The sequence below is a fragment of the Saccopteryx bilineata genome, chromosome X (genome assembly GCF_036850765.1).
Source record: "Saccopteryx bilineata isolate mSacBil1 chromosome X, mSacBil1_pri_phased_curated, whole genome shotgun sequence".
Classification (NCBI taxonomy): domain Eukaryota; kingdom Metazoa; phylum Chordata; class Mammalia; order Chiroptera; family Emballonuridae; genus Saccopteryx; species Saccopteryx bilineata.
Window position 1 is genome coordinate 74355332 of NC_089502.1, and position 21456 is coordinate 74376787.

Below are 21456 nucleotides of genomic sequence, written 5' to 3' on the forward strand. Positions count from 1 at the left end.
GAAGAGCTTACCCAAGGTTGCACAGGCAGACTGACCCCCCTGCCCACACCTTTAGCAGCTGTGCCATGCCTCTCCTTTTCCTTTCCCAGATGTCCAGCCCGGAGGCAGGAGCTGAGGCTGGTGTCTCCCTTCTGCCCTGGGCTGTTCACACACCCAGCAGCAATCAGACACTCCTGAGCAGACAGTCCCCACATCCTTGCCTGCCCCCTCGCCAGATGGACAGATGGACAGGAAGGAGAACTCGAAAGACTGGACGTTGATCCTCTAAAGCAGAGCTGCATGGAGGTGGGGGAGGGTTGGAGGAGGGAGATGGGGGTGGTTCTGGTAGCAGCAGCAGGTTCGTTTGATCAGCACCTTCCAGCACAGTGGTGGGGGGTGGGGGTGGGGGGTTGGAGAGCAGGGTGCTGGGTGGCATCAGGGAAGAAGAGGCATTTTAATGAGCTGCCTTGACAACTGGGTTGCATTATTTAGAAGGCATGGGTGGTTAGAGAGAGGTAGGAGGCTAGCTGGATTAACTCTGTGATCCCTCCAGCTGGCGTGGCCCAGGCTGGAATCGGGGACGTGGTACGATTGGCTTTTTTCCAGATGCTGGAGCTCTCCCTGCCGTGCTCCCATCTCAGGGCCCTCTGCTCCAGCTGTGCCACCTACCAGCTCCATTGCTTCCAGGCTCATTCCCTGTCACCTTGCATCCAAACAAGCTCCAGAGTGCCCAAAACGATGGTCCATCTTACCCTCTGCCTCCCTGACAAGGATGGGCCTGGTAGCAGCTCTGGCCACGTACTCCAGGGGAGTTTGGCTTTTTTTTTTTTCAGTTTTCAGACCTTGATGCCAACATAGGGCCTGGCACCAGGTAGGTGCTCAGGTAATATTAGTTGAATAAATGCACAGCCAAGGGGGAGTAGATTTGGGGGAAGAGCCTAGGGAGGTTGACATGGTAACTGATTAAGAGGAGGGCTCTGAACATTTAGGTGGGCTCCAGGCCCCATCTGTAGGCCAATGAAAGCCACTTGACATTTCATAGCCTCAGTTTCCTCACTTGTGCCCTAGACCTGCTTTGGACAGGGCCATTGTGAGGACCAAATAAGATGTGGGATGATCAAGTGCTTTCTCTACCAATGGGAATTGATTTCAGGTTAGGGATTCATACTGTAAAAACCCTGGCGTATGTTTTTTGTGTCTTCGTCCTAGGCAAGTTTTTCATATTTAATGAGGAGGGTTCTAACTTGATACATCTGACTCTGACTCCGGAACCAGACTGCCTGGATTTGCATCTCTGTTCACCACTTGTTAGCTGTTGACCTTGGGCAAGTTACTTGCTATCTCTGGGCTTCAGTTTTGTTATTTGTTAAATAGATTTTCAGAGTGCTTATCTCACAGCTAAAGAAATGCCTGGGACAGAACAATGATCTTTTGGCAGTTACTATCTCATTTCACACTTGCAAAAACCTCATGTAGTCGGTACTGTGATCATATCACAGCTTTACAGATAAGGACACTGAAACTGGAGACATTAAGTCTTGCCTAATGCAATCTGGCACATATAAGTACTCAGTAAATATTGGTGTCAATTATTAATTATATATAATTTCATTAAGCATCATTAACATCGTTATCAATAATGAGCATGACCACAGTTAAGAGGTAGCAGAGCCAGGACTAAAAGCCGGGTCTTCAGATTGCTAGCCTGTTATTCTTCCCACTGAACCACAAACCTGGGTTCTTAGGTCTTACACAACCTTTTGGCCACTATTTTGAGTTGTTTCTCTTTTGCTTCCCCACCATGGTCTGAGCTTGAATGTTGTCACCCCTCCCCCATGGCCCTTGTTCTCAGGGTCCCCGGGCCAGAAGACTGTTATGGTGAAGAATGGGTGCTCTGGCATATACCTCCCTTTGGCTGCCCATAGGGTCAGGGGAGGGGTTGTGCTCATTGCTTCCAGAAGGAGAACAGGCCTGCGCTGAGGAGGCTCCCTCTCTGAAGCCCATTTCCTTTGTGCCAGAGACGGTTTTCTCTGGATCTCAGGGTGGGGACAGGCTCTTTCAAGGCATTTCCTGTCCGGGAGTTTATATTTGGCCTCAGAAAAAGGAAAGGGAAGTAGGCAAGAGGGTGGGATGCAGAGGTGATGGCGCAGGGTCAAAGCGGGTGAGCGCCAAGACTGCAGGCCAAGAGAGGGAAGCGGGAGGTTGCGCCTGTCCCTTGTCCCTTCTCTCGGGTGAGCGGGGCTGTCCTTACAGGAGCTCAGGATGGGAAAGCTACATGCCCCTTGAGGCCAGAGTGCCTCCACCCTTAGGGATAGATTATTTTTCCCTTGTCATTGCTCTGGGCCTCTGTTCCTGGCCCTGTGGTTACTGCCCTGTGTGCTCAGCTCTGCAACCTGCTGTGGGCATATTGGAAGGGGTGGGGTCCGAGGCCCACACACACTGTTCAGTTCGGAAGCAGGACTTCCTGTCTAGGTGTTGCCAGAACATTCAGTAACCATTACCACACTGCAGTGAGCATTCTGAGACCAAGACTCAATGGAGTTGTGCTGTGGTTGAGGCGGAGACACAAACTCTTGTGCTTTTGAGAAGGTAGTGGAAGTGTGTTGGGGGGGCCACTTAATTTAGCTGAGTCATTAGGTGGTAGGAGGTTGGTTGAGAGGTCAGGGAAGGAAAGCTTTATGGAAGGGGATGTTTGACCTTCATTTTTATGAACAATAGGGGTACCTCCAGTATCAGACAGAAAGCAGTCTGGTTTGTCTGCCCCGGGCTGCAGGCAGTGGGAAGCCTGGCCTGTTAGTTTGTAGAGTAGGAGAGTGACCAGATCAGAGCTGGGCTCTTGGAAGAAGAAACTGGCAGGATGACCTGTTGAAATGAGAAGCTGAAGGCTGGGGACTTGGAGAACTTCAGTGATCCAGGCATGAAAAACTAGAGCACAGCTGGGTGTGCGAAATCATAACCATTAGATGGAAAAGTTGACAGAACTCAGTGACTAAATCCATACATGAGCAAAGGGAGAGTAGACCAGGCTAACTGGGGATTTAAGCCTAGATGTTTCTGGTTTTGGAGGCAGGAAATCAGAAGATCTGGCTTGGGAAGGGAAGATGGGTTTGGTCTTGGTTTCTACCGAGGACGCTCACTTGAGTTTTCCAGAAGAGAATGTGCAGGGGAGGACAGCGCCCCCTACTGAACCAGCCATCACAATTACCCCTACCTCTCTGCTCCAGGTCCAGATTTTGGTGCACGACCATTATTAGATGGTAAAAGTAAGGCTCAGACAGAGGTAGTAGCTTGCCCAAGGTTACACACGAAGTTCCTAGTGGGACTAAGGCCAGAACGTAGTTCTCCTGAGTTCAATCCAATAGTCTTCCATACTACAGTGGAGAACAGTCACCACTGGTCTAACACCTGCCCTAGACTGGTTAGGGTGGCATCTTTTGACTCCAGGTTGAGGACTGGAGATGATGAAGTAGCACGTGGCTTATTAAAACACTTGTTTTTTCTTGTCACTATGACCTTGTCAGAGCACCTGGGACTATGTTGGGGGCAGGATCCCCTGGGGGCAAGAAAACTAACGGAGAGACTGATGCAGAACAGGTGGCAGCTTTGACCTTAGCTGTCACAGGGAAGCCCTGGTCCGCTCAGGAATGTCAGCCGCCTGCTTTGGCCCTGCTATATCTAGGGCTAGCCTAGGTGACCACAGAGCTGGGCCGACTCTGGGCCCAGGTTGCCAAGCAGCCCCAGGAGGCCAGAAGTCTGTTTTAGTCACTGGGCCCTTATGACCCTCACTTACAGCTGTGCACTGGAGCTCAGGGCACAGCTTCGTGGGGGCAGCGGTGGTGTGGGGCGCAGTCAGTGTTTCTCTGTGTAACTTCCATAGTTATAAAAACTCCAAAGCATAACTGCCATCTCTCCCTGGTTGATGTGGCAAGGTGTCTACAATGTCTAAAGGCAAGGGACCTCCATTGAATATTGTGTCCACTCTTTGCCTCACTCCCCAGGACATCTCCAAGGTGGGGGGGGGGCTACCTGGAGGTGCCTGAGACCCCCCAGTAAGGTCTCGCAGTTCAGTCTGGAATCAGACTTGTTTTTTTTTTTTTGTATTTTTCTGAAGCCGGAAACGGGGAGAGACAGTCAGACAGACTGCTGCATGTGCCCGACCGGGATCCACCCGGCACGCCTACCAGGGGTGACGCTCTGCCCACCAGGGGGCGATGCTCTGCCCCTCAGGGGCATCGCTCTGCCGCGATCAGAGCCACTCTAGTGCCTGGGGCAGAGGCCAAGGTGCCATCCCCAGCGCCCGGGCCATCTTTGCTCCAATGGAGCCTTGGCTGTGGGAGGGGAAGAGAGAGACAGAGAGGAAGGAGGGGGTGGGGGTGGAGAAGCCAGTGGGCGCTTCTCCTATGTGCCCTGGCCGGGAATCGAACCCGGGTCCCCCTCTACCGCTGAGCCAACCGGCCAGGGCTGGAATCAGACTTGTTTTGGTCGAGGGGCCGTTCTGTGCCTTGCAGAATGACCAGCAGCTTCCCTGGCCTCTAATCAGTAGTTGTTAGTTGCATCCCTCCTCAGTCGTGATGATCAAAAATGTCTCCAGATTTTGCTAAAGGCCCCCTGGGGTCATTATCCCTAGTTGAAGAATTTCTGTTGCCCTGTGGCCTTGGACAGGGAGTGTTGAAGCTATAGAGGGGTGTTAGAGTGGAGAGCCTCTCATGCGAACCTGTCTCTGGCTAGCAAAGACGTTCAGCGACTGCATTTTGTGCCCCCCCCCCAGTCCCACAGTACTGTACCGTCTCGGGTTTTTTACCTTGTTGTTGCCTCAGCGGTGACAAGAAGACTTCAAAGTGTTGCTTGCTAGGGCACAGGAGCTGGCGTCTAGCTGTACCTCCGGCTGAGACTGAGGCTGGCATCTGCACAGGTCTGATGGTAGCCTCAAGTTCTGCTTCAACTAACAAGCCGGAGGCTGACCAGTGTATAGCACTGCCAAGCTAGGCTGCTTGAAATGTGGCGGCCTTGCTGCGGTGCCCCTCCTGTGATGTTTGGAATGTGGGATGAGAGCTATTTTGGTCTTGTCTCCCTTCCTCCCTCCCCCTCCCTCCCCTGTAAGAATCTAGTTAGAGCTGTGACTCCAGCTGAGAGCAGCAGGTGCAGAGAGAGACGAGAGAGTACCCGGCCTCCCATGGCCAGGGTACTGCAGACCCCCTGAATGTCTGCTCCAGGCTCAGGAGGGGAAGTCTTGGCAGTCTTGGAATCTACGACAGCTTTTAGTACGGGTCCCTGTGAAGGCTCCTCCCCCTTGGTCCCACAGAGAGAGAGGTGGCGTAGCCAGGTAGTCACCTGTTGCAGTATTGCTGCCAGGGTCACTGCCATCCTAGAGTGCTCCTTTGTGCAAATTCAAATGAAGCACTGCCTGTGAGGGACCCCAGGCTAGAGGATGGGTTGGCACACTTCTTGTGGTCTAGGCCCCTTAGTGTATCCTTACGGGAAGGTGGAAGGGGCTAGTCACAGGCACTTGGGACCAAGTGAGATGTGAGCCCTCTGCCCAAAGGCCAGTGTCTGTCAGCAGGTCTTTCTCTAGGAGTGGTGGTGGTGGTGGGGGGGGGGGGCAGAGGGAAGAGGCCCTGTATCAACCAGAGAGATGACCTGAGAAGCCACTTGTCAGGACCTAGCACTTCCAGTTGCAACAGCAGGGCCTGGAGTGGTAGGCGGACCCTCTGCCTGTCTTGGGTACCAGTTGGGCCTCACGAGCTCACTTTGGGAACTTGGGTTTTGACACAGGTGGCAGCATGCAGGCCTTTCTCCAGTACTGGAGAATGCCGGCTTTCCTCCTGTGGTCACGGAAAGTGGGAGAGGCCATGCTGATAACAGATCTTGTTCTGGAGACAGCCATCCTGTGGTGAGGGCCATGGAGGAGATGCCTGTCCAGATAAGGAGCTAAGTATGGTAAAGGAAACCGGCCCCTCAGTTGGAAGCTGCCTTGTGGAGCAGGTCAGCTATTTGAATACGTTACCTTTACAAACATCCACAGACCTGCCCGCCCAGTGGCGGGATTCAAATAATTTTTAACAACTGGTTCTCTGCCCTAATGACCGTTTTAAGTATAAAAAAGATATACCAAAAGGCAGTTTATTTTATTTCATGCATTTAATACTTAAGAACAATAAGAGAGGTACACAAAACTAGATTATAAGAGTTTAAAATATGAATGAAAAATTATTAAATAATACCTGACAAAAAACAATAAAACTGTTACTTAAGGTATTTCCAATGACAGCTTGTCACCCCCTGGCACTTTTTCTCTTCACGTTATATGTTTGTTTACTGAAATAACAAATACAAGAGAATTAAAATGTAGTATTTTGTCAAGGGTCTAATGAGTTTTATGAAATGAATAAATAAATATTACAAGCATAGTTCTGTTAAATTTTTTTTCACCTATGGACAGAGTGAACATTACTACGGGCACTTAGAATACGCTATTGTGCAGATGAACATTAAAAAAGAGTAAGGAAAGTAAATTTGTGATTTCCACATCGGGCAGCTGCCCAGGTGCCCATCTTAGAGAGAACCCTGATGACAAGTGCCATTTTAACAACCGGTTTGCTGAACTCAGCAAAAAATTAGATATCAGTTCCGCCAAACCGGTGCCAACCAGCTGAATCCCACCACTGTGTCCACCTCTGTTCTACCACATACATGCACCTTACTGCACATTGCTCTATGGGCCAGTGATTCAAATGGCCTGAGCCTGGCCTCTGACTTTTTAGCTGCTCACATCTGCTAGGGCAATGGTTCTCTATCTTCACTGCACTTTGGACTCACCTGGACAGCTTTAAAAAACAAACAAAAATTAATCCTGTCCCCAGAGATTCTTATTTAATTCTCATCATGACTGGGTCTCAGGCACTGGTATTTTTAAAAGCTCCCAGATTATAACGTTCAGCCTGAGCTGAGAGGTTAGTGCTCCCTCTGTAACAGACACTTTGATCTGGGCCCCGTGACATACACCCATTGCTTGTCCTGGACCTGTGTCTTGCCCGGTCCTTAGGCCTGAGCTGGACTTTGGGTTGGGAGGGAGCAGGCTGAATCAGGCAGGGCCTGGATAGCTCAGTCACAGCCCGCTGAGTGACCACAAGGCCTAGGACTCGAGTTTCCCAGTAGTGGCGTGAAGAGGGTGGGGTTGGTGACATTGGCTCGGTGCGGCCTGCCTTCCCAAAGCTTAGTTGCCTGCCGCTCTTTCTCTTTTCCTCCTAGATTTTTCTCTTATGTCTTTACAAATAGGACACAATCAGAACTGAGCCCCAAAGGCTGTGTGAAGACCAAGTCCAGGTAGTCCTAACAGAGGACTGTAATGATAACTTTCATCTAGATATTCTCAGAACCAGATGGAACCCGACCATATCCAGACTAACCAGGAAGTTATTAGTTCTCAGTGTAGATTTGGTAACCAAAGCTTAGTGAATGAAGAAAGTTGCCTTGCCTGAGACGACTTAGGCAGCGGGTATGTGAGCAGCTTCATTGGAAAAAGCTTTCCCCACCTCAGTTATCATGTTTGGGCATTATTGCATTTCTTCTGTGGGGAATGTTGCTGCCTTTCTCATGGGGGCAGAAACTCTGCCCTCGTCAATGTAGCACAGCCCAAGAACAAGCCCTGCTCTCCTCCTCATTGCATCCTCCCCTGCACAGAAGGAATGCTCCACGCCAAGAGGATGCCTAGGATGGGGCCATTGTAAGTGCAGGGGCAGATACCATCACCCGCCTCGGAGACTATCTGCTTCTGCTTGCCAGGTCCTTCTTTGATGCTCCCTCCAGGATGCTTGTGAGTGTGGCCCTGGGGCCTGTCCGGCTCCAGAGCTCTAGTATGTCTCTCTCCCAAATCTTTTGGCTCCATTCAGCCCCCCCCCAAGGGAGAGAATTGAAATCTTGATGGAATCCAGCTTGCACCAGTGCAGTGCTGTCCCTGATCTGTTCTGGCACATCACCCTAGCGTGGCCAGAGCACAGCTTGCATAATAGAGAGGCTGAAACTGCTGGAATCTGCACATCTGGACACTGGCAGGACCAGGGGCCATAGACAGACATTCCGACATCACTCGCCTCAGCCTGCCCGGTGTCACTCTCCCCGCCAGGCACGTGAGGTAGTTGTCAGTCTGGGCCGCCTGGGCCCCAGCTCCAGGTGAACTGACTCCTGGGGGCGGGTGGTCATTCCTGGTCCCAGCCTGGGCAGGCCGGGACGGGTGGGAGGGATGAAGGCAAATCATCTTAGCTCAGCCCTTAATCACTGAGACATATGTCCCTGACTGCTCATCTGAGAGGGGCCCCAGGGCCTCCCAGATCTCTGTGGTGTGGTATTTTGTCAGGAGCCAATGTCCCTGACATCCTGTTGGGCGATAACCTATTACATTCTCCGGATTCCTGCCAGGAGGCTGCTGGGGTTTCAGGCTGGAGCCCTGCGTGGGGCTCCTTGGGCCTTTGTCTCTTGAGTTCTTGTAGCCTCTGAAACTTCTGCCTCAACCTTACTTCCCTGAGCCATTTGGCTTTAATGCTGACAGCGACATGAACATCGCCACTTTCGAGACCCAGAAGGGGATGCTAGCTGGGCCTCTTTCTCCCCTTCCTCTTTTTCCTTGGGAGGCTTTAGTCACGGTGGGGACAGAACTCATCTGTGGAGTGTTTGGTGCACTATGTTGTTTTTCTCTTCTTTTCTTTTCTTCTGTCCATCATTTTATTGTCCTCTTTATAGAGGACAAAACTGAGTCTTAGAGAGGTTAAACTACTTGTCTAATGTCAGAGAGCTAGTGATTGACAGCTCCAGGATTTAAACTCTGCTTGTCACTTCAGACCAGAAGGGGTAGAAAACCAGTGTGAGGGTGTGCATTTGGCTCCTTTGAGTCTAACCCCTGGTTTACCCGGCTTCCGAGGCAGGTGTGCATATTGCCATGGAGAAGAGTGCTGGGCATGGCCTTTACTTTTCTTTCTTTTCCTATTCAGTGAGAAGAGGGGAAACGGAGACAACTCCTGTGTGCGCCCCTACCAGGATCCACCTGGCAAGCCCACGAGGGGGCGATGTTCTGCCCATCTAGGGCTCTTACTCCATTTTAACCCGAGCCATTTTTTAGTGCCTGAGGTGGAGGCCATGGAGTCATCCTCAGCACTTGGGGCCAGCTTGCTCCAATGGAGCCATGGCTGCAGGAGGAGAAGAGAGAAAGAGAGAGAGAGATGAGAGGGGGAGCGGTGGAGAAGCAGATGGGTACTTCTCCTGTGTGCCCTGGCTGGAAATCAAACCCAGGACATCTATGTGCCAGGCCAATGCTCTATGCTCTACCACTGAGCCAACTGGCCAGGGCCTAGGCATGGCATTTTAAGATTTTGGTTGTAGCCTCAGTTATGACACTTAACTCTGTGAGTTGGAAAAGTCCCTTGGGCCTCAGTATACCCCATATGGTAGCTTTTTAAAAATACTGATTTCAAAGTTCTACCATAGACCAATAAGATCAGCCTCTGGGAATGGGGCCTTGGGGAATTGGTGTTTTTAAAACTTCCTAGATAGCCCTGGCCGGTTGGTTCAGTGGTAGAGCGTCGGCCTGGCGTGCAGAAGTCCCGGGTTTGATTCCCGGCCAGGGCACACAGGAGAAGCGCCCATCTGCTTCTCCACCCCTCCCCCTCTCCTTCCTCTCTGTCTCTCTCTTCCCCTCCCTCAGCGGAGGCTCCATTGGAGCAAAGATGGCCCGGGCACTGGGGATGGCTCCTTGGCCTCTGCCCCAGGCGCTAGAGTGGCTCTGGTCACAACAAAGTGACGCCCCAGAGGGGCAGAGCATCGCCCCCTGGTGGGCAGAGCATAGCCCCTGGTGGGCGTGCCGGGTGGATCCCGGTCGGGCGCATGCGGGAGTCTGTCTGACTGTCTCTCCCTGTTTCCAGCTTCGGAAAAATACAAAAAAACAAACAAAAACCCAACAAAAACAAAAAAACTTCCTAAATGATTCTAATGTGCACCCAAGGGTGAGAATCCCTGAGCTAAGTGATCTAGGTCAGCGCTTCTCCAACTTGAATGTGCTGCAGATCACCTGAGGATCTAGTTCAGTGGAGACTGGATTCAGTGGGTCTTGGGCTCCAAGTGTCTAACACACTCCACGGTGATGCTGATGCTGCCGATCCAGGAACCACACTGAATAGCAGGGACCACAGGACCCTAAGTATGAATGAAAAAGCTTGCTGCTCATGTGAGTGAGCTGGTCCCCTTCCCGCCAACCCTGGCTGGGGCCACTGCATGGCTCAGGCAGATGGTGCGAAATGCCAGACTTTGTTACTGTGCCCCCCACCCTGCGGGCTTAGAGAGGAGCATGTGAGTAATGGACAGGCAGGTGCCTCTCCTCCCTTCCCTTCTTCTTTGTTCTGCCTCAAACTGTGAGTGACAGGGGGCTATTGTGGATTTCAGGGGTGTGTTCCTGGAGATTGGTTCCTGTGATTGAGGTGGCCCTTCAGGTGTCACTGTTTCCTTTTGTGCCTCCCTTTCTGGAAACTCTGATCTAGTCCCTCTTTTTGCACCTCCCCTTTGTCTTAATGACAGGAAAGCAGAGCTGGCTGCTGGGACAGGCTCTGAGGACAGGAAGGCCCTTCATCTGGGTATGTGGCAGGAGTAAGAGATGGGCAGCGGGTGGTGGCAGCCAGCTCAGCTGTCCTAGCAGCAAAAGCATGTCCCTCAAATGCTCCTTCGGTGGACGTGAAGTCCCTTCAGGCTGCTTTGACCATATCCTCCCCCCACCCACCACCTGCCTAGAGATTTGGCTCTTTCCCCAGCATGCATTGCCCCTGCCAGAGGGGCTGAGATAGTGCTAGCTGAGCCTTGTGGGAACAAATGCTTTCCGAGACCTCTAGGAGGTCCTGGTGATTCCTAGATCTTTATCATAGACTAGAGAGTTGCAGTAACAAGAGACATGCACATACACACAGATGCAGGTGCACACACAGACCTAGGGACCTGTGGGGGTATGTGTGCAAATGCACAAGCCCACAACAATCCATGGCGATTGTGGATGTGAGCAAACTTGACTATAGCTCTGTGCAGAGACAGATGCCAGGTGGCCCCTACCAGGCACCTGCACGCACGGAAACATACAGGTGTGCAGCCCTGCCCCACACTCATTTCCCGAAAGCCCCTAGGGCCTCCAGGGCCTTCAGAGCCTGCTTTTGTCCCCCTCATTAGTGTGAGACCCTTGAGGATCCTGTTAGTTTCTTTCTGACCGATTCCCACCTTCCCACACTCCTTCCTTCTCCAGCTACTCAGTATCTGAATTACTGTTTTGTCCTTTGAGTTGTCAGTCCTGGCGGCCAGGTTCTCATTCTGGATTCCTAGTGTGAGGGCACGGTGGAGAGAAAGCACTTGCTGTCTCCTTGGAGTCATCTGGTCCCAAGTGCTAAGAAAATGGAGGAATGGGGACCGGACTCTGTGGCCAGAGCAACTCTACGGAGACAGCAGCCCACCCTACCCTCAACACCAGGTCACATGTCCCAGCCACACTGCTCCCTGACACCATCTGGAGAGGGAGCAGATAGGGCTCCGTGAGCAGCCCCAGGGCTTAGGGCTTCGCTGCTTCAGTCCAGCAGCAGGTCTGTCAGCACTGGGGCTGGCAGCGCCCACTGCTCAGTGCCCAGAATTCCCCGAGCAGAGGCGGGAGTCTGACCCAGCCGGATGCCCACAGGCCAGCACTGTGTCAGCATGATAATCAGCGCGGGTTATGCTGCAAATAGGCTGGCCTCAGGGAGAGCTGGGGCAGCCCTGGGAGGCTCCTGGGGGAGGAAAGTCTGGAACTTGACGAGTGGCAGGGGAGGAGGAACACAGCGGCAGCCACCCTGTCTGAAGCGGGAACCCTGAATGTGGTCAGACTGGACTTGGACTCCAGCCCCAGTGCTGCTACCCCATCAACCGGGAGACTGTAGAAGGGCCCTTCCTTTCTCAGCCAGTTTGGATATCTGTGAAACAAGGGTGGTCAAACCTTCTTCACAGCTTACTGAGTGTGTGTAGTGATGTTTGATTATCAGAATGCTGGAGAATGATTGTTAGGTATGATGAGGGGAAAGCGAATAATAATTAGTGAACATTTCGTCTTCCTAGCTGGACTAGGACAGTCTGCCCAGGCTGGGGAGGGGGGTGGCTCCCTGAGGACGAGGGGTGAAGACAGCTATGCCCTGCACGCCTCCCCCCCCAGCAGTAATGCTTGACCCCAGACGGTCCTGGGAGGTGTAGCTGACAGCAGGTTCTGTTTCTGTTCTGGGGCAGGGACAGGAGAGTGAGAGGAGATTGGGACAGGTAAGGAATAAGGCTAAGGAAGGGGTCCCAGGACATAGAGGGCATGGGACATAGAGGGGCAGAGTAGGGGACAAATCCTAACTGGCTGTGACTGAAGCAGATGGGCCCATGCCTAGAGGCACCATCACCCATGAACCCTGCTTCTCCGCCTCATCCCCTCACCCTGTTCTGTTTTAGAAATTGAGGCCAAAAAAGCATGTGAGTGGCTCCGAGCAACAGGATTCCCGCAGTATGCTCAGCTTTTCGAAGGTAAGCCTCCTTCTCCCCCACCCTCCAACTTTCCTTATTCCTCCATTTTTCATCTGTAAAGTGGGGCGAATCAGGTCCTTTCTCTGACTACACAGAACTCTATGCACCCTGGCCCTGCCCCTACAGTCACAACCCCTCTATCCTACGTCGTGGTCGCTGCTAGAGGGCTCTCAGCAGTCCTCACAAGCTCCGGTGTTGCCCATGTGTGAAACCCCTTGTCCTGACCAGGGCCCCGGCTCTGTACCATTCCGAGTATGCCAGTTGCGCAGACGCAGTGTGGAGGGCGCGCCCCAGCAGTCCAGTGCTCACATCTGCCCTGTGCTCTTGTTCCTTGCTTTCCGTTTGTATTTCCATTTTTCTGTAGCATTGTTCATACTTGCTGTTTCTACTTCCCCTCTTCTTCTCCCACCTCGCCAAAGACCGTCTATGTCAAGCTCACCAGTGACCCTCATGTGGTCAGATTCAGTGGTCACTTCTCAGTCTTACTTAATCTCTCAAAAGCATTCAGTGCAGTTAGCCACTTACTTCAGTGTCTCAGAACCTTCATCTCCTGACTGTCTCTCTGACTGCTGCTTCCTCTAAATGGTCGCTAAGTGTTGGGTGTCTCAGGGCAAAACTCCGGTGCCTCTTAACATTTCTTTCCTAGGAGATTCTTGTCCAAGTACTCACTCTATCTACCCCAGTGACTCCCAAGTCTCTCTGTCCAGACCTTAGTCTCAAGCTCTAGCTTTGTCTGTTCAAGTGCCGATCACTTTCTCTGCCCAGGTGTCCGCCAGCTGCCTCAGGTTTCACAGGTAAACTCAAAGCTACCCTGGCATCGCCATCTGCACAACCCCCAGCTCCGGGAATCACCCCCAATTTCTCTTTTCCTTTGTCCCCCATCGCTGAGCTGACTCAGCGAGCCCCTTCTACCTCCAGAATAGTTCTTGAATTGATCAACTTCCTACCACTTGCACTGCCACATCACTGTGACATTCTGTCACTGCTCACCTGGCCTAGTGTACCGCTTGCCTTCCTGCGCTTCTTGCTCCGCTCTGAATGCACAATAGCCAGAGGCCCTGTGCGTGTACACCTCCCTCCATCACTCCCATGCAGTGACCGTCACTCCCAGCACACTTAGAGTGAAGTCAGCCCAGGTGCTTTCTCCTCGCTGACAATATGGTGTTGGCCAGCTGCCCCTTCTCTACTCCTCTCCCCTTTGCTCACCACACTCCACTCTCCTTTTTGTCACTTGCTCACTCTGGGCCCTTTTCCTCCTCAGAGCCGTAATATGAGTCCTGCCAGAAACTCCCTGCCACTGGCCACTGCTTGTTCTTCAGGACTTGGCTCGAGTCCACGGCCCCAGAAGGCCACGGCCCCAGAGGCTGACCACCTCTCCTGGCGTAGCCGCACCCAGCCTCTCTCTATCCCATCGCTTTGCTGATGTCTCTCATACCATTCACTACTGCATTCTCTTGTTTGTTCCACGTATTGTTTATTGTCTTTTGCCTCCAGGAGAGTGGAAAGCCCATGAAGACAGGGACCGTTTCTGTCTCATTTGTTGCTCTATCCCCAGTGTTGGCACAAAGTAGATAGATGCTCATTGAATATTAGGAAATGACTAAATGGGTTGGTTTTACCAATAAGGCAAAGAGGTGTGGAATTTCCCGGCTGGCCGCTCTCACCTCCTCCCTTCTCCTTCCTCTCTCGCCTCCCCTGTCCAAACCCCAGGGGGTGGGTCCCCTGCTCTGCGTAGCAGTGGGAAGTGTCTCTTCTGTCTTTGCCCCAGTTCACCTTGGGCCAGGGAGGAAGTTCTCCGTTTGAGTTTCAGCAACCCAGGATTCAAAGAGAACTGAAGTGGCCCATGTTGACTCTTAGCAGCCAGCCAGGATCTCAGGCCTGCCGTCCCCTACAGACTTACCTCATTGGCTGATGGGTCCTGTCGTACGCTTCTGTCCTCCTGGCCTCTCCTCGGCCTCTCTGCTGATGGCCAGCTGAGCTCCCAGGGCCCTGGGTCTTCCAGGCTTCCTCCTCCTGCCCTGCCCATGCTGGCCCGCCTCCCTGTATCCCTGGCCTCCCCTTTCCAGCTCAAGGGCTGCTGCTGGTAGAGTTTCTGACCAACCACCCTCAACTCATCGTGGCTTCTCTCTGCCATGCAGAAGGTTCATTTCCCCTGGATATTGGCTCTGTGAAGAAGGACCACGGTTTTCTGGACGAGGACTCTTTGGGGGCCCTGTGCAGGTAGGGGGGCTGAGGGCCAGACCTGGGAGGCTGGGGCCCAGTTTGGGGCTTCCTCGTGGAAAAAAAAAACCTGTGATCCCCCAATACAAGCAGGAGCCCCACAGAGTAACAAAGCTCATCTCCTGCAGTCACCTGCTCACTCTGTCACCTGGGTCTATGACACCCCCACCGCCTGAGCATTCTACCTGGAAAGCCAAGATCTGGCCTTGATTCTTTTCTCCCTTTGGTTAAATCCCACAGACAGTCCTCTGACTTGCCCCCTCTCTACTCACACCAGCTTGGCTGTTGTTTGAGGTCAACCATGACTTCTTGGATCCATTACAGCATCATAACTGGCTTTTTTGCCTTCTGTCTCTGTGTTCCTCCCTCTTGAGGGCCCAACCACCCAACAGCCACTGTGGGCTGCTTCTGGGCGGGTGCTCCTCTGCTCAAGATGTCTCAGCTGGGAAGCCTGGGATAGGAGTCCCTCTGTCTTTCTCCTTCCAAATGCCATTTTTGTCTTCTAGGAAGCCTTATCTGATTCCAACCTTTCTGTTCACGGAAGTTCCTTGTCCCACCATCTGTGTGCCCATTGTGCTTTCTGTATACTCTGTTCTTGAACCTTTCCCATCTCTGAAGTGGTTCATTTCACCTCTCTAAGCTGCCAGATGACTGTAATCTTCCCAGCGTCTTGTCTGGCACTGAAACCTTCATGAATACTGGGCTCGGGGGAAGTTTGTTGACTGAGCATGTGAATTAGTGGATGGCATCTTGGGGGTATCTTGGTAGGTTATGCCCTGCAGGCTTTGAGGCTTGGGGGCCGTTAGGTGAACATTGCATCGTTTCCTTGCAGGAAGCTGATGACCTTGAACAATTGTGCCTCGATGAAGCTAGAGGTTCATTTTCAATGCAAGCAGGTGAGTCATGGCAATAGTAGGGTCTCTGACCTTGTGGCGCCTTGCTCTAATGTGCGAGTGAGGTGTAGGGGGCTCTTTGAGACCTCTGGGTTTTGGTGAGCTTGGTCTAGAGCAGCGGTTCTCAACCTGTGGGTCGCGACCCCGGCGGGGGTCGAACGACCAAAACACAGGGGTCGCCTAAAGCCATCGGAAATACATATTTTATTTAAAAATGTATTGTATAATAAATATGCATTTTCCGATGGCTTTAGGCGACCCCTGTGCTTTGGTTGTTTGACCCCTGCCGGGGTCGCGACCCACAGGTTGAGAACCGCTGGTCTAGATAGAGGCTGGAGTCTGAGAACAAGTACCCTGGCCCTTGGCCTCACCCACCCCCCCCGGCTCACCTCTATTTCCTGGGGTTTCTAATAACTTAACCTAGAGATGGCCCTTCCTCCGGGAAATACATCTGCCTCCACTCCCTGTTCTGTTATGGCAAAAATTCCTTGACTGTGGGGTAGAAAAAGAACAATGTGATGGGAAATATCATGGCTTATATGGTCTTGGCAGTCAGGGTCCCTTCACTCCAGCCACACTGAGTCCTGTCCCTCTGAGCCTCATTTTCCACGTGTCTACAGTGAATGAGGCAGGGGACACCGATAGCTTCCAGTGGCTTTTCTGGCTCTGCCAGTCTGAGACTGCAGAAACCATGAGGACTGTTAGTCTGCTTGGAGCCCTGGAATGTTGACCTGTGACCCCACCCTGCCCTGGGGCCAGGCTTTGTGGGTTCCCTTGGGGGATTCCTCTCCTGCAGGCCTGCAGTCAGGCGGAGCAGTGAAGGTGCCGGACCCCTGGCAGGAGAAGTAGGAAACCAGTGGGTCCTGGTCCCCACTCTCTGCTCAGTTGCTCAGTGACCTTGCGCAAGCCTCTTCCTCACTCGAGGCCTTAGTTTCTCCACCTTGAAAATTAGAAAAGGAGAAAATCTAAAATCTCCTGTCAGCTCTGGCATTCTGTGATTCTGATCTAAGACACTAGCCCAGACTTGAGAGGTTGCAGAGGATAGGAGGTCAGGATGCCTGGATTCTAGGCTGGCTCTGTCACTGGCTTCCTGAATGACAGTGTGTGACCTTGGGCAAATGGATTCTCACTTGTGGGTCTGGCTTTCACCGTGTAAATGGAGGAAGGATTAGATACCTCAGACGGCCTTTACTGTCCATCTGGGCTCCATCTATGACTCCTGGCTTCCTTCTCTGGGACTCCCAGAGCCAGCCCCCCTCCAGGGTGTGTCCTCAGCCAGAAAGCAGGGCTCTTTGCCTGCAAGTCCTCTGAGCATTTGGAGGTGGAGAGTGGAGCACAAGCAGGGGCTCCTGGGTGGACTCCTCTGACCCGACCCTGTGCTGCTTTCCCAGAATGAAGACTCAGAAGAGGAAGAGCAGTGCACCATCAGCAACCCCTGGGCGGTGCAGCGAGAAAGCACGCGCTGGTCCCGCACGGGCTCCTCTGACCTGCTGGCCCCACCGAGCCCTGGGCTGCCGGAGACATCCAGCTGTGAGAGTGTCCTCACCAAGCTTAGTGCCACCTCCCTGCCGGCCATCACCGTGAGCCTACCGCCCGAGCCAGAGGACCTGTCCTTGCTAGGCCGTGCCCCCAGCCCAAGTAACCAGAGCCTCAGCCCCGCTCAGGGCCCAGAAGGTCCCCAGGACAAAGCCAAGAAGCATCGTTCCCGTAGCTTCCTCAAGCACCTTGAGTCTCTGAGGCGGAAGGAAAAGGGTGGCAGCCGGCAAGCTGAGCCCAAGCGCAGTGCAACCACCTCAGAGAAGGCCACCAAAGCCTCCTCTTTCTGCAGCCATCGTGGCTTCCTCTCTATGGGATTTCACAGGGCCAAGACCCAGGCAGCCACTTCAGCCAGTGGTGGTGGCACCAAGACTCAGAGGGCCTGGGAGGCCTGGTCAGTGGCCACGCTCCGGCATCCCCAGCGAGTGCACAGAGGTGACTACCTGGTACACGTGCCTGGGGACCACAAACCAGGCACCTTCCCCCGCTCCCTGTCCATTGAGAGCCTGTGTCCTGAGGACAGACGCCGTCTGGCCGGCTGGCAGCCAGGGTGGCGCTGGGGCTGTGAAGGCCGCCGGGGCTCGTGTGGGTCCACAGGCAGTCATGCTAGCACCTACGACAATATGCCTGAGCTGTACCCACCTGAGCCTGTCCTGTCTGGGGCTGAGGCCGAAGATGAGGAAGGCAGGGGCGGCTATGCCCACCTAGATGACATCCTTCAGCATGTGTGGGGGCTACAGCAACGGGTGGAGCTTTGGTCTCAGACCATGTACCCAGACCTGGGGCCTGGAGATAAGGAAGAGGAAGAAGATGAGGAAGAAGAGGAAGAGGCCACGTCATCAGTAGAAACAGCCACCGTTGAGGTAGAAGGTCAGCCTGAGGGTCTGGCCCAGGTAGGGGCTCCAGCCCACAGTGAGTCCTCAGGCCCGGGTCAGGCTGATGTCAAGACAGTCGTCCTGGCTCCAGCCTCGGCTGAGCTCCAGGGACAGGCCCAATCCGAGGCCAGGCCGCCGGACCCAGCCCAGGATAATGAGCAGGAGGCAATTTCGGGTGGGGAGCCCACCTCTGCCTCCAGCCTGTCTGTGGAAGAAGCACACTCCATTTCTGACACTGTGGCCTCCTCCAGCGAGATGGACAGTAGTGGGAACTCCATGAACGAGGCCGAGGCTGCAGGGTCCCTGGCTGGACTCCAGGCACCAGCACCCCGTGAACGACGGGATTCAGGCGTTGGGGCTTCACTTACCAGACCCTGCAGGTGGGAGTTCAGGGGACGGATAGGGGCAGGGGCTCTGTTGTCCCTGTCTCTTCCCTCCCCAATACCTTCCTTCCCCTCTGTCCCCTCCCTACATCTTCACCCCCCCTCACCTCCGAAGTCAGTCTTTTAGTTCTTGGGATCTGATTGATTGCCTTACAGCGCCCAGTCGCAGGAGGGCAACAGCAGGAACACAGGACTTGGCAGTCCCGAACGTCAGGTTCTGGACCCGCCTTTGCTGTGGCCCTGAGCAAATCCTGGTTTCTCCTTGGCCTGGGTTTTCCCACGTGTCCACCCCCAGCTTTGCTGTTCTGGTTTCTAGAGCAGCCCCTCTACTGCAGTCCTGGAAGGGTAGGGACTGGCGCTACTTGTTGGCATTAGATGAGCCTGAGCTCTGTGTCACCTTCCTGACAGCATCTGGGCCACGGGGTAGCCCCGGAAGCAGAGACTAAGCTGTTTCCACCCTGGGCATAGCAGCAATGCTGACAGCAGTCCCATCTCCCTGCATTTTCTTTCTTTGGGGAGTAAGAAGGGGCCAGAAGCCCCCAGCTCGTTCTAAGGTTGACCCAACCCTGCTCCTCTGGCTTCTCCACCCTACCCTCACCAGGAAACTCCGCTGGCACAGCTTCCAGAACTCCCACCGGCCCAGCCTAAACTCAGAGTCGCTGGAGATCAACCGGCAGTTTGCCAGCCAGATCCACCTGCTGCACAAAGGATCCCTGCTGCGGCTCACGGCCTTCATGGAGAAGTACACCGTGCCCCACAAACAGGGCTGGGGCTGGTGAGTGCTCCGCGGCTGCTCCTGGGTCAGCCCCGAAAACAGGTGTAGACCAGTGGCGCCCACAGGCCAGTGGGGTGCTAGCATGTGCCAGAAGCCTGGAAGGGCTGCGGCCTGAGTGGTCAGTGCAGCTCTGGAGGCTTGAGCATGTCCGTGGGGGGGGGGGGGCGCACAGGGTGCACGGGGAGTATGTGTGCTGTGTGCGAGGAGGGATGGGGTGGGGAGCATGAGGGCCTCAAGCTGAACCCCTACTACACCAGCATCCATCCTGCCGCCAGCGAGCTTGTCCTAAAACGAAGCTTTGGTGGTCACTCTCCTGATAAGCACCCTGTGTGGCTCCGCCTTGCCAGGGTTTCCTTGCCATCCCAGTCCTTTCATGTTCTGGCCTGCCCCCTCTGTCGGGCTCTTCAGCTCCCCCTACCGGCAAGCAGCAGCACTGTCGGGCCAGTCCTTCCCCGAAGGTGCCATGCTCTCCACCTGCCTCTTTGCCTTTGTCCATGCTGTTCTCTTGTCCTGGAATGTCTACCCCCTTTCTCCTCCTCTGGGACAATGCCTACTCATTTTTCAAGAACCTGCTGAATTTCTACATCCTCTGAAGCCTTCCCCACCCCACTAGGTACAGCTCCCCTCATGGGTCTTCCCCTGAGTTGTTGGCCCACCACTGACGGCATGTGTTGTCACTGCCTGTTGACACGCTTATCTCCTTAACCACACCGAGAGCTCCCTGTGTCCCTCTGTGACTCCCCAGGGCTGGGCTTACAGAAGTTACACAGTGACTGTTGACTTGGGAGATGTGGTGTGTTTCTTCCCTACCCCACTTACCCCTTGCCTGAACACCTCCCTGACTGCAGACAGTCTCCAAGCTGTGTCCCAGTCTGTCCAGCACCCCTTCCTGATCTCTTGTCACTCCTCCAAACAGGTCAGTGCCCAAGTTCATGAAAAGGAACAAGACCCCAGACTACCGGGGCCAGCAAGTGTTTGGAGTGCCGCCCCTCATCCACGTGCAGCGCACGGGCCAGCCCCTGCCACAGAGCATTCAGCAAGCCATGCGCTACCTGCGCAGCCAGTGCTTGGACCAGGTGAGCCCTGGGGAGCCCAGGTGCTAGAGACCCTGGCTTCCGAGAGCCTGTCTTAGCCTCGGTCCAGCCTTTCTTACTCATTTCCACTACAGTCATCTTTTCCCTTGGACCGAGGCTATAAAAACCCTTTCCTCTGGTTTTGCCATTTTTTTCTAACCCTGAGCAGCAGGAGGCCTGCTGGGTTTGGATGTCTCTGTGGTGGCCTTTACTTGTGACTCCTGGTGCAGGCGTGGCCTCAGTCTCCCTCTCCATGTCTCCCTCTCTCCCTGACCTGCACGGGCTAGGTGGGCATCTTCCGCAAGTCTGGGGTGAAGTCCAGGATCCAGACCCTGCGCCAGATGAACGAGTCCTCTCCTGATAATGTCTGCTACGAGGGCCAGTCGGCTTACGATGTGGCGGACCTCCTGAAGCAGTACTTCCGAGACCTGCCTGAGCCTATCTTCACCAGCAAACACACCACCACTTTTCTGCACATCTACCAGCGTGAGTTGCCTTGACCTATTCCCAGTAACCCACCCCATTCTCAACCACCCAGAGAGCAAACATGTTCTATTCCCCCAACTCAAACCCAGTCTATGGGAGGACAGACTGAGGCCCTGAGGAAAGGCAGGGACCTGCCTAAGGTTACACTGCACGTCTAGCACCCAGAGACTCCTCCAAGCCCACCTTCGCCCTTGTCTCTCACTGGGTTCTCTTGGGAGCACTGTGTCTTCTGTGCTGCTGGAAGCAGTTGGCTCCAGGGAATAAGAAAGCCCTTGCTCCATTCCTTCCCAACAGTCCTCCCCAAGGACCAGTGGTTGGCAGCAGCACAAGCCGCCACTTTGCTGCTCCCCGATGAGAACCGGGAGGTGCTGCAGACCCTGCTCTATTTCCTGAGTGACATTGCCTCAGCTGAGGAAAACCAGATGACAGCTGGCAACCTGGCAGTGTGCCTGGCACCCTCCATCTTCCACCTCAATGTCTCCAAGAAGGATAGCCCCTCACCCAGGTGAAACAGGGTAGCCTGTGGCTGGGCCAGGCAGGGAGGCTTTGGTACCCCCAACCGGGTAGAACTTCAGAGTCTTGCAAGCTAGCATTGCAGTTCCAAGGCACCACCACAAGGGGTCAGCCTGACTCAGGGGCTGCGGACTGGTTGGATGCTGTGAAGCGGGGCCTTCTAAAAGACAGCAG

The 21456-nt window shown here is 53.9% G+C and overlaps 1 protein-coding gene across 3 annotated transcripts in view; it reads left to right on the top strand.

Moving 5' to 3' along the window:
• The window catches only part of STARD8 (StAR related lipid transfer domain containing 8), a 41251-nt gene that overhangs the window by 16057 nt on the left and 3738 nt on the right, over nt 1-21456 (top strand). For 2 of the 3 annotated variants that reach the window (XM_066249089.1, XM_066249091.1), the window contains exons 2-9: nt 12457-12528; nt 14667-14748; nt 15581-15644; nt 17033-18432; nt 19037-19210; nt 20127-20286; nt 20571-20769; nt 21064-21274. In XM_066249089.1, the coding sequence (XP_066105186.1) occupies nt 12457-12528; nt 14667-14748; nt 15581-15644; nt 17033-18432; nt 19037-19210; nt 20127-20286; nt 20571-20769; nt 21064-21274 (2362 nt within the window). The remainder of the gene's footprint in view (nt 1-12456; nt 12529-14666; nt 14749-15580; nt 15645-17032; nt 18433-19036; nt 19211-20126; nt 20287-20570; nt 20770-21063; nt 21275-21456) is intronic. The other variant, XM_066249090.1, reaches the window with a different exon arrangement.